Source organism: Petromyzon marinus, chromosome 40 (genome assembly GCF_048934315.1).
Source record: "Petromyzon marinus isolate PM22_M1 ecotype Great Lakes invasive population chromosome 40, UKy_Petmar_22M1.pri1.0, whole genome shotgun sequence".
Taxonomy (NCBI): Eukaryota; Metazoa; Chordata; class Hyperoartia; order Petromyzontiformes; family Petromyzontidae; genus Petromyzon; species Petromyzon marinus.
Genome location: NC_133706.1, coordinates 5,229,078 through 5,242,844, shown reverse-complemented (window position 1 = coordinate 5,242,844; position 13,767 = coordinate 5,229,078). Strand labels below are relative to the sequence as shown.

General features: G+C 49.4%; 1 protein-coding gene across 3 annotated transcripts in view; it reads left to right on the top strand.

The window, feature by feature from the left end:
• Positions 1–13,767, top strand: part of CNTLN (centlein) — a 32,722-nt gene that overhangs the window by 18,107 nt on the left and 848 nt on the right. For 2 of the 3 annotated variants that reach the window (XM_076073051.1, XM_032968973.2), the window contains exons 16-25: positions 777–1,570; positions 1,847–1,976; positions 2,535–2,810; positions 3,268–3,462; positions 3,800–3,897; positions 6,917–7,043; positions 7,600–7,737; positions 7,891–8,076; positions 8,543–8,722; positions 12,708–12,773. In XM_076073051.1, coding sequence (XP_075929166.1) covers positions 777–1,570; positions 1,847–1,976; positions 2,535–2,810; positions 3,268–3,462; positions 3,800–3,897; positions 6,917–7,043; positions 7,600–7,737; positions 7,891–8,076; positions 8,543–8,722; positions 12,708–12,773 — 2,190 coding nt within the window. The remainder of the gene's footprint in view (positions 1–776; positions 1,571–1,846; positions 1,977–2,534; positions 2,811–3,267; positions 3,463–3,799; positions 3,898–6,916; positions 7,044–7,599; positions 7,738–7,890; positions 8,077–8,542; positions 8,723–12,707; positions 12,774–13,767) is intronic. The other variant, XM_032968975.2, reaches the window with a different exon arrangement.

Here is a 13,767-nt window from a genome sequence, read left to right as displayed (position 1 = left end):
ATAATTGAGGTTGTGTAAATATAAATGTGTTGTTAAACGCGCCACCACCCAACACAACATTTACTGTCCAACACACCAGTGTGCTGTACTAGTTACGAATTGGCATGTTCTGTTTACGTGACAAACCTTACTAATTAGCTGTGTCGGGTGGTGGCGGGTTTAACGACATTTAACGACAACACTTATATTTACGCGATCTAACCCAAAAAAAACCTGTTATGGAACTCCCATTAACAGCAAACAGTGGACGTCACCGATCTACGCTCCGAAAAAATAGTTCAGCCTTTTCAATCGTCTACTATAGTTCAACTGTGGGGAGCTGTAAGTGGAGTGTTTGACCCTTGGTCGAAATGTTAAGAGTTAAAATACTCGTTTCAGGATCAACTCAAATTGCTACTGCTTTTTGTGTAAAGTCACCAGTGGTTATTGTATGGCGACACTGACCCACACCATAGGAATGTGGAATCTCCACCACCGGCTCATGTCAGCTCATGGAGATGCTCGTTTGAGCAGAGAAACACTTTGACATGAAAACATACATTACGTTTATCCCTTACTGTTGAGTTAGACCAAACTACAGTAAGTGAAAAACATTATTTCGTGCGGTCATTGGTGACTGGGCTGAGACTGCCATCTCATTACACTTGAAAATTTGGTTTACTCACAAGTGGCTTCCCAGAATGATATCTAGCATCTCAGCAGTGTTGGCATTTATGATCCCATCCCGTCAGCCTTGGCAAGCCTTCAATTGACGGACGTTTTCTTGGCTCTTCCAGATTGTTGCATTGCAACGGCAATTGAAGGCGGTGGAGAGGGAAGCTGGCAGACTGGCTGAGGCACGCGATGCCCTGGCCGGCGAGAGGAGTCTACTGAAGGCCGCTGTGGCCAAACTGAGGAGGACGGCGGAAGACAGAACGAGGCAGACGGCCGCTGCCGACCATGAGAGCTCGCAGCTCAAAGAGAAGCTCGCTCAGCTGCGGGAGACGCTGGAGCAGACGTCCTGCAAGAACTCCGATCTGGGCCGAAGGATGGCCGGGCTCAAGGGCCAGCTCAAACGGCTGGAGGAGGAGAACGCCGGGCTGCGGGGCCGGGCGCGGGATGGCGAGCGGGCCCTTGATGCCAACGCAGACCTTCGCCGGCAAGTGGCGCGCTTGCGGCGGGAGGGCGCCGAATCCAGCGAGCGGTGCGGCCAGCTGGAGCATCGGCTCGACGGACTCGAGGCCCAGAGGCTGGCGCTCGCCGAGGGGCACGGGGCCCTGAGGCAGCGCTGCCGCCAGCTCCGGCGCGAGAACGCGGCGCTAGTGGAGAAGCGGCGATCGACGGCACGACACGGCGGGGGCGCGCCGTGCTCGGACGCGTTTGGGAGGGATGCGGAGGGGAACGCGGAGGAGGGATGCGAGGAGAGACGCGCGGAGGAGAGCGTAGGCCCCGCGAGGAAGAGGAGGCCTGGCAGGAGACGCAGTGGGAACCTCCGGCACCACCAGGCCGTGCTGAACCGATCCATCCGGGAGATGGGAAACACGTTCCGCAACTTCAGCAAGGACGGATGGGAGGACATGAGCGACTACAGGTGATGCGCCCCACCCCTGGCTGATGGGAGAGTAGCAGATGGTGACATTGGTCAGCAGACATTGATCGAGGTTTGCTAATTCACTGTGGAATATTCAGAATGATAAAGTTACGGGGGCTAGTTTCATTCATCAGCTCGTTCACCTGCACACATCAGCTGATGTTGCAATTGATAGCCACAAGTTGCCACCGTTTGTCGACGTGTAGAGATTTCCCCACGTGGTCACGTGATGGGGCGGGTGAGTCGCGTCGAGTGATTGCCTTGCCCCCTGTGCAGCAGCGACACGGATTCGGGGACAACGGAGAGGACGACTCCCAGCAGCAGCCTGGGCTCGTTGATTGCGCAAGCGTCCCAAGCGCGGCGCCACACAGCGCGGCCCCGCACGGCCAATTGCGGCCCCGCACGGGTCCGAGCCACACACGGATACACTCGCAATCACAGCCTCGGCCTATAACCCAGATCACCGGTCTTCTTCTTGTTGTCCGACTGGCGTAGATGCAGAGCAACGACTACAATTTCACGTTCAGGTGGTCAAGCCAGATAACCGCGTCAGGAGCAGCGGATAGTGTATCGCTGTGATGTCTCCTTCGTATCTGTGGATGGGGCATTGCGTGGTTATATAATATGAATTGTCCATTTGTGCATCATGTATCTACCATTGTTTTGTGGATGCGGTTCAGGGTGGACCATGAGCTTCGTGGAAGATTAAACCCAGGGATCACTGATGTTAACCAGTAACTCGTGGCTCAGCCTCGGCCCTTAACTGACCAAACCATAGACCTCACAGTAGCAAACTAATATGCAACAAGCAATCCGCCGCACATCAACTGAAGCCGTTTCCTGGCTGACAAAGCTGGACATAGACTGATAAATAGTTTTTTCAACCAGCTATACCCAACAGAACATCGGTGAATTTTGCCGCCCTTGACGTATTCTCTCCGCGCGCGCTCCCTCGTGCCCTCAGCCCTGCTACCCACGGTGGAGGTGGCACCCTCGCGGGCAGCACGCGGCGGCGGCGGCGGCGGCGGCGGCGGCGCCGCCACAGCGGGCGCCTCCGCCGGCCGTGTCGGGGGCCCTGCGGCGCCGCGTGGCGTCCCTGCTGCACCGCGTCGCCGTGCTACGCTCCGCCCGGCTGCAGGCGCAGGGCGGAGCGGCGCGGCTGCGCGAGCACGCCACGCTGCTCGGCGCGCGGCTCGCGGAGGCGCAGCAGCGCACCGAGATGCAGCGGCTCACGGCGCAGGTCAGGGAACCTCTCTCTCTCTCTACGCCTCCTGCTTGGTGTGTGCTCGCTTTCCTCTCCTCTGCTGTGCTCCTTTCTGAAGTGTAACCTTGTCCTCTCTCTCTCAAGACTTCCCGGTGATCTTTTTGTCCATGAGAGGTCACTCCTCCTCATCTCCTGCACACCTTTGTCTGGAACTCCCTTCTTTGCCCCTGTCGTCTCATAAAGCCTCCACACCTCCGCTAAGGGGGAGGATGCTCCTCCACCTGCTTCACTTCCCCGCTGTCTGTAATGCCCTCTTTCACCCTGGTCATCTTCACAGCAGGCACTAGTGCTCCGCGACAGTTGTAGGTTAATTGAGTGTCCTTGCGGCATACAAAACATTGTACACTCCGCGTACGTGCACGTGTGAACCGGGCTTCACGTGCAGTGAGAAGACAGCTGCATTAACTGTGCCCGTGCGCGCGCGAACGTGCAGAGGCTGCGTGCCGAGGTGTCCGAGCTGCAGCAGAAGATCCGAGTCCTGGAGCGAAGCGGAGACGAGGTCAGGGGGGGTCTACCGTCTCCGGCGCTACCGGTTCCTCCGCCAGCCTCCGCTGTGGTGCCGCCAGCCCCGCCAGCCCCGACACCCAACCAAGACGCGGAGATCAAGCAGCTGCAGCTCAAGCTCAGGGTGAGAGGTCGAGCCGCTCCATCGGGATTCCAACTCGCAAACCTTCCACAGTGCGACCGGCCAGATACAGGTGCAACCTTGTGTTATTAAAACGAGCACCACCTGGCATAAAAAATGTGGAATGCCTCTCCGTGCTGAAGGTGTATCTCCGGCACTTGTTGCTGATCTCTGCTAACAATCTAGCCACGTGATCCTGTGGTTGGAGCACTTCATATACGGGCCTTTGGTCATGAAATTTCTTCCAACGGCTGCAGAGAAAAACATAATAAAAGTAAATGCTGATATCATAATCTACAAACCAACTTTGTTCTGCGCGGGGCCGTGCCGTCGTGTGCAGGGCTCGGCGGGCGAGATGTCTCGGCAGCTCGCGACCATCAAGGAGCTGCGAATGGAGCTCCAGGAGAAGGACAAGCGCATCTCAGAGCTCCAGGACAAGTGAGTCCTTGCCAGAAAACCACAGCCTCTCACGCAAATGGCGAGAGAAACTGTGAGGATGCTTCATCCAACGGTAGATAGAGCATGACTGCTGACGATGATGATGATGATGGTGCTGGTAGTTATGATGCTGGGTTTGCAATGTCATTCAGCACCGTGATGGGACACCCAAGCTCTGGGACGTTAACCCTTTCTCATTCCAAGGCGTCTGCAAGTTGCAGGGTCGGTGTTCTGTTCGCCTCGGAATCTCGGAACTTGCAAGCGGCTCAGGGTTAATTTTATTTAGAGAGGTGTAGCGCCGTTGTTTTCAAAGACATTGTGCTCACCGCAGATAACTGTAGCGACACGACCACACTCGATAGCTGGTGCCAAACTGTGCCACACGCCCTCCCGCATGGCCTTGTGGGAGCCTCGGTACCGATAAAGTTATTTTAATCTTGATTTGAAGCTTTCGTGACTGCAGGTATCCATACTCTTTGGTTCTTTCGGTAAAGTCCACGTAGGTAGAAATAAGGTAAAATAATTGCTTTTTTTCTTCCGGTTTTGTTTTTATGATGTACACATACGTTTATCGGAACAGAATTGCAAAAAAAACTGATGGTGTACATGTACATCATCGGAACAGGAAAAGGTTAAGAAGCTTTTATCGTGCTGAGTGGCCGACAGCAGCTGAGCAGAGATATTTTTTTTCGACTGGCCAATCCACTTACTAACGGGCGAGATGTGGTGAGGTTCAGGCACACTACTGCATGCACCGCTGTTAGCGAGCACCAATTTAGTACGGCTGTCAAGTGGCCTGCTATGAAGATTGGAGGAAATCCCCACCCTCTTTAAGTGCAAATGATCTTATTTGCATCCCTCTCCCCCAATAAATATTGTGAATAACAGCAATTGTGATATATGTTGATTACCAAGGAACTTTTCGATTTGAAGCTTTTGTGACTGCAGGATTCATATTCTTGGTTCTTTCGGTAAAGTCACGTAGAAGAGAAATAATAAAATAATAAAAATTAAATTAATAAATTCTCACGACGTTTCGATTGCAACACAACCAATTGTCATCAGGTGTGATGATCAGGTGTGATGATGATTGCTTGTGTTGCAATCGAAACGTGGTGAGAATTGTATCGTTTCATTTTTATTACTTTATTATTTCCCTTCTACGTCACTTTACCGAAAGAACCAAGAATACCAGGCAACTCTTTCTTGCGTGTTGTGTTCAAGATCTCGAATATAGATGGTGGTTCCACTCAGCTGTATACAGCTTATTTTCTGGGAGCTCATGACGCTGTTGGAATGAGGGTCATGGAAGTGGCTTGTTAATTGAGCCACAATGCACAGCTCTATGTCATTGATTCCGCAAGTGTCTGCCCCATTGATTTGCTCGTTAGGAAATCCGAGCCACGCGGTGGTCAGGTTTGGTGTGGAGTGGTCACAAGTGCATATCTGTGTGCGCGTATGTGTGTAGTGGCTAGCGGTGGTGAAGAGGTTAGAGCATCGCTCTACGAACCCGATGCCTCAAGTTCGATTCCAGGCCACAGCTAACGTTAGTGGTGCTTGTCTGAACTGGTTCTGGACCTCTTCCAAGTTGGCTCATCCTTAAATGAGTACCTGGTTGCATTGTACAAACATCAACACTGGGGAGGTAATGGCAGCCAGACCTGGTTCTGGCCACACCAACCCCTTGCCGTGCCAGTCTTTGTAGGGGTTTGCTAGCAGCACTTTCCCCAACATGCTGCGTAGGCTACATGGGAAATCACTGTTGTGGGGAGTGGTGTGGCACAGTGGTTCAGTGCATCGGTAAAAACAAACGACAAAGAACAACAATAATTTGTCTGTTCAAGGAAGCCCCGCATATGGGTCTACCTCACTGTTACAGCCTTGTCACATTTATATGTCTGCAGCCATGCTAATTAATTTTACAGCATTACACAAAACATCAACTGTTCGCTAAAAGTTCCTCATCTGACCGATTGCAAAGAGGGCACTGGCGCTGGTGCGCATGAGATTTTGTTCTATTTTAACGTGTACTTGTGAACGTGCAGTTGTAATTACAAGCTCTCCATACGTGTGGGCTGTGTGGTCTCTTTCAATCGGCGTTTGTCCCCCCGTCTCCGTTATAGATTTGTGCGCCAGTGCAGGTCGATTCACGCACCGTGCCGCTCGATACAATGAAAAGCTCAAATGTGGACCGTCACTGCAAAACACAATTCCTTGAACATCCCCAACAGACAGCTCTCCCCCCTGGCTACCCGGTCATTCAACTCGTACAGCATCTGCTCACTGGCTAATTTGACAAATGTGATGCATGTTTTCATTGTATTTATTTCACATGCCAATGACAGTTAATCACAGTGGCTAGATGGCGCCACAGTAGCGAGATGTTAACTACCTCGCCTGGTACACAGGGGGTCGTGGGTTCGATCCCGACCCTCACGCCTGCTGCTGTATATTTGGAGTCTGCGGTGTCTCTCTCCCCGTGGTCGCGTGGATTTTTTTCCCGGTCCTCCTTTTTTTCCCTCCACATTTAGAATCAACGTCACGGCATTTAGAGTATTTGGCTGCTGTACATTTCGATGTGATAAGCCACTTTATTGAGCTATCATTTGTGGCCAGGTCGCTTCCGAAAAAGAGCTACATAGCTCAGCGGCCCTTACCTGGTAAAACAAAGATAGTAAATAAAAAGTAACCCAGACCGAGAAGCCTCGTAAAAGATGATCATTTTTGCCAAGTAATGTGCCTAAATGTGAACCCAGGATCTTGGTGCTGCAAGCTCAGCGCTGACCTGAGTCACCCAGCGACCTCCAACCTTAATTTACTTTCAAATAAATGTATTTAATATGCAGTGAATGAAAAAAAAATACTCGTAATATTGTTTTGCATTCGTACGAGTGGAGTCATTTCCCCCCACTTGTAGCTGGAACCTCAGCGAGCGAGTGATAATTCCAGAGTCGTCTCTCACGTGGCGATGTGCGTGTGCTGCGCGCACGCGCGTGCGTGTGTGTGCGCCGCGGGGCAGGGTGACACGAGGGGAGCGCGACGTCACCATGAAGCGTCAGCTGCTGGACGAGCAGCGCGAGCGCGTGAAGAGCGCCCAGCTGAGCGAGGCGGCTCAGCGGGGCGCACTCGCCGAGCTGGAGGGGAAGGTCGGCAACGAGCCACGTGACCCGGAGCACCAACTCCGCAAACTCGGGCACAGAGCGCTGCTCCTCTCGCGCTAGCGCGTCAATCGCACACCATCTAGGCCCCCAGAGGGTTCTCAACCTGTGGGTCGCATTCCGAGAGGTGCTTTGGCTGCAGCATGGATACTTGCTCAGGAGAAATGTTAAATGTGTGCGGGGAACATTCGCGCCACGCTGCAGCAGCAGAAGGACACGGACACGAATGCTTTGCTAACACTGTGGTGACTAAAAGCAGGTGGATTTAAGAATATTTTTTGTCTATTTATAATTTTAAGATGATCCGAAAAAATGTTTGTTTTTTGATTAATCTGAAAAATATAACATCACCTGATGTGACACCACTATCCGTGCTTTTCCCACCAAATGTCTTGTGTCATTGGGTGATGTCACAAGTTAAACTATTTAATGGAAATTATCCTAAAATAAAAAAAGTGCCTTTTAATATCATAGATGTTTTAAACTCATCCCTACTGCCCGTCACCCCGAAAGTGTCCCATGTCTCGCTATGCGATGCATCCAGGTAAAATCCCTCACGGAGGAGGCGAGCGGCAGGAAGGTCGCCCTTGACTCGATGAAGCAGCGTCTGAACGTGGCTACGAAGGCCAAGGGCGAGTACGAGCAGCTCTACCAGAAAGCCAAGGAGGAGCTGGACAAGAAGGTGGGACCGAAGAGGAGACTTACAGCTGCGCTGTCAAACGCTGCCCTCAATTTTAATAAATTCCGAACCGTATTTACAAATGCAATCCACAGCAGCAAATATATCATCTGCTTAAGGACCACGTGTCCGCTGTGCATTATCAACCCCCCGCAGACGCAGAAGCTGCGCGAACACAACGAGCGTTTACGCGCGGCCGAGGGGGCGGCCGAGGAGCTGGAGGCGGCGGCGTCGCAGCAGCTGCACGAGCTGGCGAGCCACAGCCAGCAGGCGCTGCGTGACCTGCACCAACAGCTGAGCGCGTCTCAATCGCGGACCGCCCAGTTCGCCGACTTCGTCAAGGTGCGGGGGGGTCCGCGGGGTGGGGAGAACCCCCGCGGCGATGCTTCGTGTTGGCCTGTCCGTGAGTGCGTGTTGGCCCGGTGTGTACGTGCACGTGCGCGAATATGCACACGCATAATTTGTATGCGTTGTGGGGATCGCCTGGTGCGGTGTGTAAACTTCACCACTTGAGAGACGAACGCAGCCAGGCGAGGTGCTGGCCACCTTCGCGTGCACTACCGACCTTGATAGGTGCTTGCTAACAGCACTTGCGCCAACAGTCCGTTAAGGCTATATGGATCTTTGTCTCAGCGTAAGTGTACGTGTGTGATCCAGGCCTTGGCAGGGAAGTGTGTACATACTTGCGTACATGCGAGTGCACATTGGTGTGTACCTGTCTATGTGACCTCTGCCCTGGCAGGGAAGTGCTCGTGCACGCATATGTGTCTGTGAATGTTACGTGTGCGTGTGTGCGTGCGTGAGCCAGGCATTGGCGGGGGAGTTTGTGCGTCACACACGGGAGACGCACGCTCTGTTGCGGCGAGCGCATCCGAGCGACACGGTCGCGCGGACGGACTCGGCGAGCCGAGCTCAGTCCCTCGCTGCCTCCATCCTAAACATCACCGAGGCGGAGCTCTCAGACATCCTGGAGGTGGACGAGGCCCAGGTGAGGCTTTACCCCGTCACACTGCCATGTCACAACAGCGGAGATTGTTGAGGAATATGTTACACACTCTGGCCAGGAGACGGCTGTGGTGAGAGCACTCGGCTTGCAAATGAAATCTTGTGAAGTTGAAACCTGATGGGAGTGAATTAGTCATTTATTCTTTCAGGGTTGGGAAAAGTATCCACCTGCTGAGGGTCACCTGTAGTTGTTGTGGGTAGTAGACTGGGCGCCAACATGAACATTTTACCAACGGCTCAGGGCCACCAATGGATAAAAGCACCACTTATATCATTTCAGCAGACACCAAATTGTTAAGTTGTCCCTCACATATTTTATACCAGGGGTCGGGAACCTATGGCTCGCGAGCCAGATGTGGCTCTTTTGATGATTGCATATGGCTCGCAGATAAAACAAAATATTCTCACTTGTTTTAATCCATCCATCGATTTTTCACTGCGCATGTCCTGTTCAGGGCTGCAGGAGCAATTGTCCATTATTTTAATTGGATGATACTGGCCTACGTTTGCCGTTGCTGGGTAAAACAGGTAAACGCCCCCTTTTGAATCAGTCTGAGACTGCGTCTGCTCGGTCATTAGCTCAAAGCTAACCCTTCGACGAAGAAGATGGCGAAAAGAAAAAAAGACGACGAGTATCGTACATTTCAGGACGAATGGACCGAAGAATTCGCCTTTGTGGAGAAAGCGGGTTCTGCGGTGTGTCTAATTTGCAATGACAAAATTACATCGTTGAAACGGTCGAATGTAAAACGGCACTTCGACACGCGCCACGCTACCTTTGCATCAAAATACCCTGCGGGAGACAGCAGAAAGAAAGCGTGCCAAGAGCTTCTGAGCAGGGTGCAAGCTAGCCAGCAGCAACTCCGCGTATGGACCCGGCAAGGTGACTATAATTCGGCTAGCTTTGCTGGTTCTTTAGCAATAGTGAGGAACGGAAAACCATTCACAGATGGCGAGTATGCTAAAACGTTCATGCTGGATGTAGCCAATGAACTTTTTGATGATCTTCCGAACAAAGACAAGATAATCAAACGGATACAAGACATGCCTCTGTCGGCAAGAACTGTTCATGATCGTACCATCGTGATGGCAAACAAAGTGGAGGAAACGCAAGTGAAGGACATAAATGCAGCGCCGTTCTTTTCTCTGGCTTTGGATGAGTCAACAGACGTGAGCCATTTGTCGCAGTTCAGCGTGATTGCAAGATATGCTGTTGGTGACACACTGCGCGAAGAAAGTCTTGCTGTTCTGCCATTAAAAGGGTCCACAAGAGGTGAGGATTTATTCAAGTCTTTCATGGAGTTTGCTCAAGAAAAAAGTCTACCTATGGATAAACTTCTCTCAGTGTGTACTGATGGTGCTCCGTGTATGGTGGGGAAAAACAAAGGATTTGTGGCGCTTCTCCGTGAACATGAAAATAGACCCATCCTAAGTTTCCATTGCATTATACACCAGGAGGCACTTTGTGCTCAGATGTGTGACAGGCAGTTTGGCGAAGTGATGTCGCTGGTCATTCGTGTGATCAACTTTATTGTTGCCCGAGCCTTAAATGATCGCCAGTTTAAAACACTGCTGGATGAAGTTGTAAATAACTATCCTGGTCTGCTTTTGCACAGCAATGTGCGTTGGTTGTCAAGAGGGAAGGTGCTTAGCCGTTTTGCGGCTTGCCTGAACGAAATCCGGACTTTCCTTGAAATGAAAGGCGTCGGGCATCCTGAGCTAGCCGACACCGAGTGGCTCCTCAAGTTTTACTATCTCGTAGATCTGACTGAACATCTGAACCAGCTCAACGTGAAAATGCAAGGCATTGGAAATACAGTGTTATCCCTTCAACAAGCTGTATTTGCTTTTGAAAACAAGCTGGAGCTTTTCATCACGGATCTTGAAACAGGTCGTTTACTACATTTTGAAAAACTGAGCCAATTTAAAGATGCATGCACAGCAAGTGAGCCCATTCAAAACCTTGATCTCCACCAGCTAGCTGGCTGCACATCCAGTCTCCTACAGTTCTTCAAAGCACGCTTTGGAGAATTTCGTGAGCACACTCGTCTTTTTAAGTTCATCACCCATCCAAACGAGTGTTCACTGAACACACCCGACCTGAATTACATCCCTGGTGTCTCCGTCAGAGATTTTGAAGCAGAAGTGGCTGACCTGAAGGCCTCAGACATGTGGGTGAATAAGTTCAAGTCACTGAATGAAGATTTGGAAAGAATCACACGACAGAAAGCGGAGTTGGCGAGCAAGCACATGTGGACAGAAATGAAAAAACTCCAACCCGAAGACCAGCTGATTCTCAAAACTTGGAACGCGCTTCCTGTCACATACCACACACTGCAGCGTGTGACTATTGCTGTATTGACCATGTTTGGATCTACGTATGCATGTGAGCAGTCATTCTCACATCTTAAAAACATCAAGTCCAACCTACGATCACGTTTAACGGATGAAAGCCTCAACGCTTGCATGAAGCTTAACCTCACCAAGTACCAACCCGACTACAAAGACATCAGCAAATCCATGCAGCACCAGAAGTCGCATTAATGGTGAGTGTTATAACAACATTATTTAAAAGAATAAATTCAGAGGCTTATTATACTGACATTTAGTTGAATTCACTTTTAAAATATATTATATGGCTCTCACTGAAATAAATTTCCAAATTTTTTGCTTTCATGGCTCTCTTAGTCAAAAAGGTTCCCGACCCCTGTTTTATACATTTGTATCAATTCAACAGATTTCTTCTGAATTCTCACCATAATAATCTACTAATCTGTCAATCCTCTGCTAGATGAAGGCCTCCCCTTGCTGTGCATCAGTCATTAGGTTATTTGACCACACTTTACAGTGCTGGCAAGTGCAGGTTTAGCGAAGAGGAAGCCCAGGACCGGATCAGATCTCACTCGCCACTAATTTTACCTGTGGCCGGGAATCAAGCCGATAAACTAAGTTCACGGCACAGCGTGCAAACCTCTTCAGCCCTCGTTTGGCAAAACGTAGTGGAGTTTATCAACGACAAAATTAAATCTGGTGCAGTGTGTGGTTTTGTAAGAGAAAACGCAACTAAAGCTTTGTTGTAATTTTGTTTATTGATTTGATTACACTTGTTTACAAAGAAGTTCTGGTGGGCCACAGCAATGGTCTGCAGCTGTGCATTGATCACTGTTCAAGAATATAGACAGCCGCTCAAAACACAGCTCTGGTTGCTCTTCAGTGAAGCCACCATTCACTTCAGATCTCGACCCCACACCGTGCAATGTAATGCCAACATGCAGTATGAGAAATTACTTAAAACATAATAAAAGCTTCAGGGACTTGTGTTGGCTGTGGTGCACAACAGGATTAAAATATCTTATAATTAACAGGCACCTCCCGTGGTTAAAAAAATTGAATTTGGCTAAGGCTCCACCGCCCATGCACCTGGTGCTGTTGATACACTTGGGCAACGTCCATCCCAAAACCTTTATAAACAGTTTGCCTTTAGAGGCCGACTCCTTTTGCCGCTTGTGTTGCGATCGAAACGTCGCGATTTGTTTTATTTCATGTCTAACTTCGTGACTTTACCGGAAGAACCAAAGAGTAAAGGCTCCACTATCTATTTATCTGCTCAATAATATATGCTGCCACAAATGTTAGGCTGATTATTATGCAGGTGAGTTCAGCAGAATGGTTTGCACACTGAACTATAAACCCCACCTGAGTTCAATTCCCAGCCATACCCAACATCAGCGGTGATTTCTGAACCAGTCCAAGCTGACACTGCCCCCCCCCCCCCCCCCGACACTGATCAGCATGGTGAAGCATCGTCAAATAACATCCCATGAAATGGCCCACAGAGACCTTTATTCAGTAATTAATTCATATAGGCTCTGCGATTTTACGACCATGAACGTGAAGGTTATTACAGTGCATCAACAATGGCTTTTGTGAACTCTCATTTGTCTGACAAACTGCAACCGTTTCATCAGGCCAATGCGACGCTGCAGAGGGATAAGCAGTGGTGTAGTGAAGTGGAGGCACTCTTGGATACTCAGGTAACCTTAAACCACCAACCCCCCCCCCCCCCCCCAATGCTTATCCATTCAGGGTGTTTGTATACATGCAGGACTGAGATTAACAGGATCATTCCATATGTGTCAGTCTTTTTTTCTGATGTATAAAACATTATCTGCCCGAGCTGACTTGTGGTATATATATAGATTTAAGTTTGTGCAATGTTTTTGATTTGTGAGCTGCTTAGATCACAGGGTAATTCAAAATAAACTGAACAGTTTTGTTCGGATTTCTATTTTCTTCATTGCTGTACTGTTTAAAGGGCAAGTTGTTAATTTGGCAGAAACATGATCGAGCCTATTTTTTGTCAGCAAATTGTTGTAATATAAATAACCAAAAAAAGCATTTGTTAAATTTACCGAAGCAAACATGAATTCCACTGGACTTCATGGCCCTCAAGATTAATTGCCAGTAGCATCCCAACTTTGGAATTATTTTTAAAGACAGTCTTATTAGCAAGGTGCGTCTTGCTACTGGATTGGCACTTTTCTGTATTAAATCTTGACTTAAAGTTTTCGTGACTGCAGGAATTCATATTATTTGGGTCTCAGTAAAGTTACGTAGATGAACACTGCTTGTGTTGCGATCAAAAACGTCGTAGTTTTGTTATTTTCTTTGAACCCATCTACGTGACTTTACCAAAATACCCAAAGAATGACTTTACTGTATTGTAAATAAAAAGTTGATGCTGCAGATTAACATGTACTATTTTATCCAACGTCCATTCTAGTTTGCAGCTTTTTAGTTTACATCTGATTCCTAGAATGTTTTATTTTACAGCGTTTTTGTTCCTAAATGACCAGGTTGTGGTGTCTTATCTGGAGAATATGGTAAACTGATGCTCATGGTTAACATTCACTTGTTCTTCTGCAAGTCGGGATTCTCATGATACAATTCTCAAAATTCAAACCCACCCTGCCAGAGGGCTTGGTTACTGTAGAAATCCCTTCTCATTTTACAAGGCTAACTGCCGTT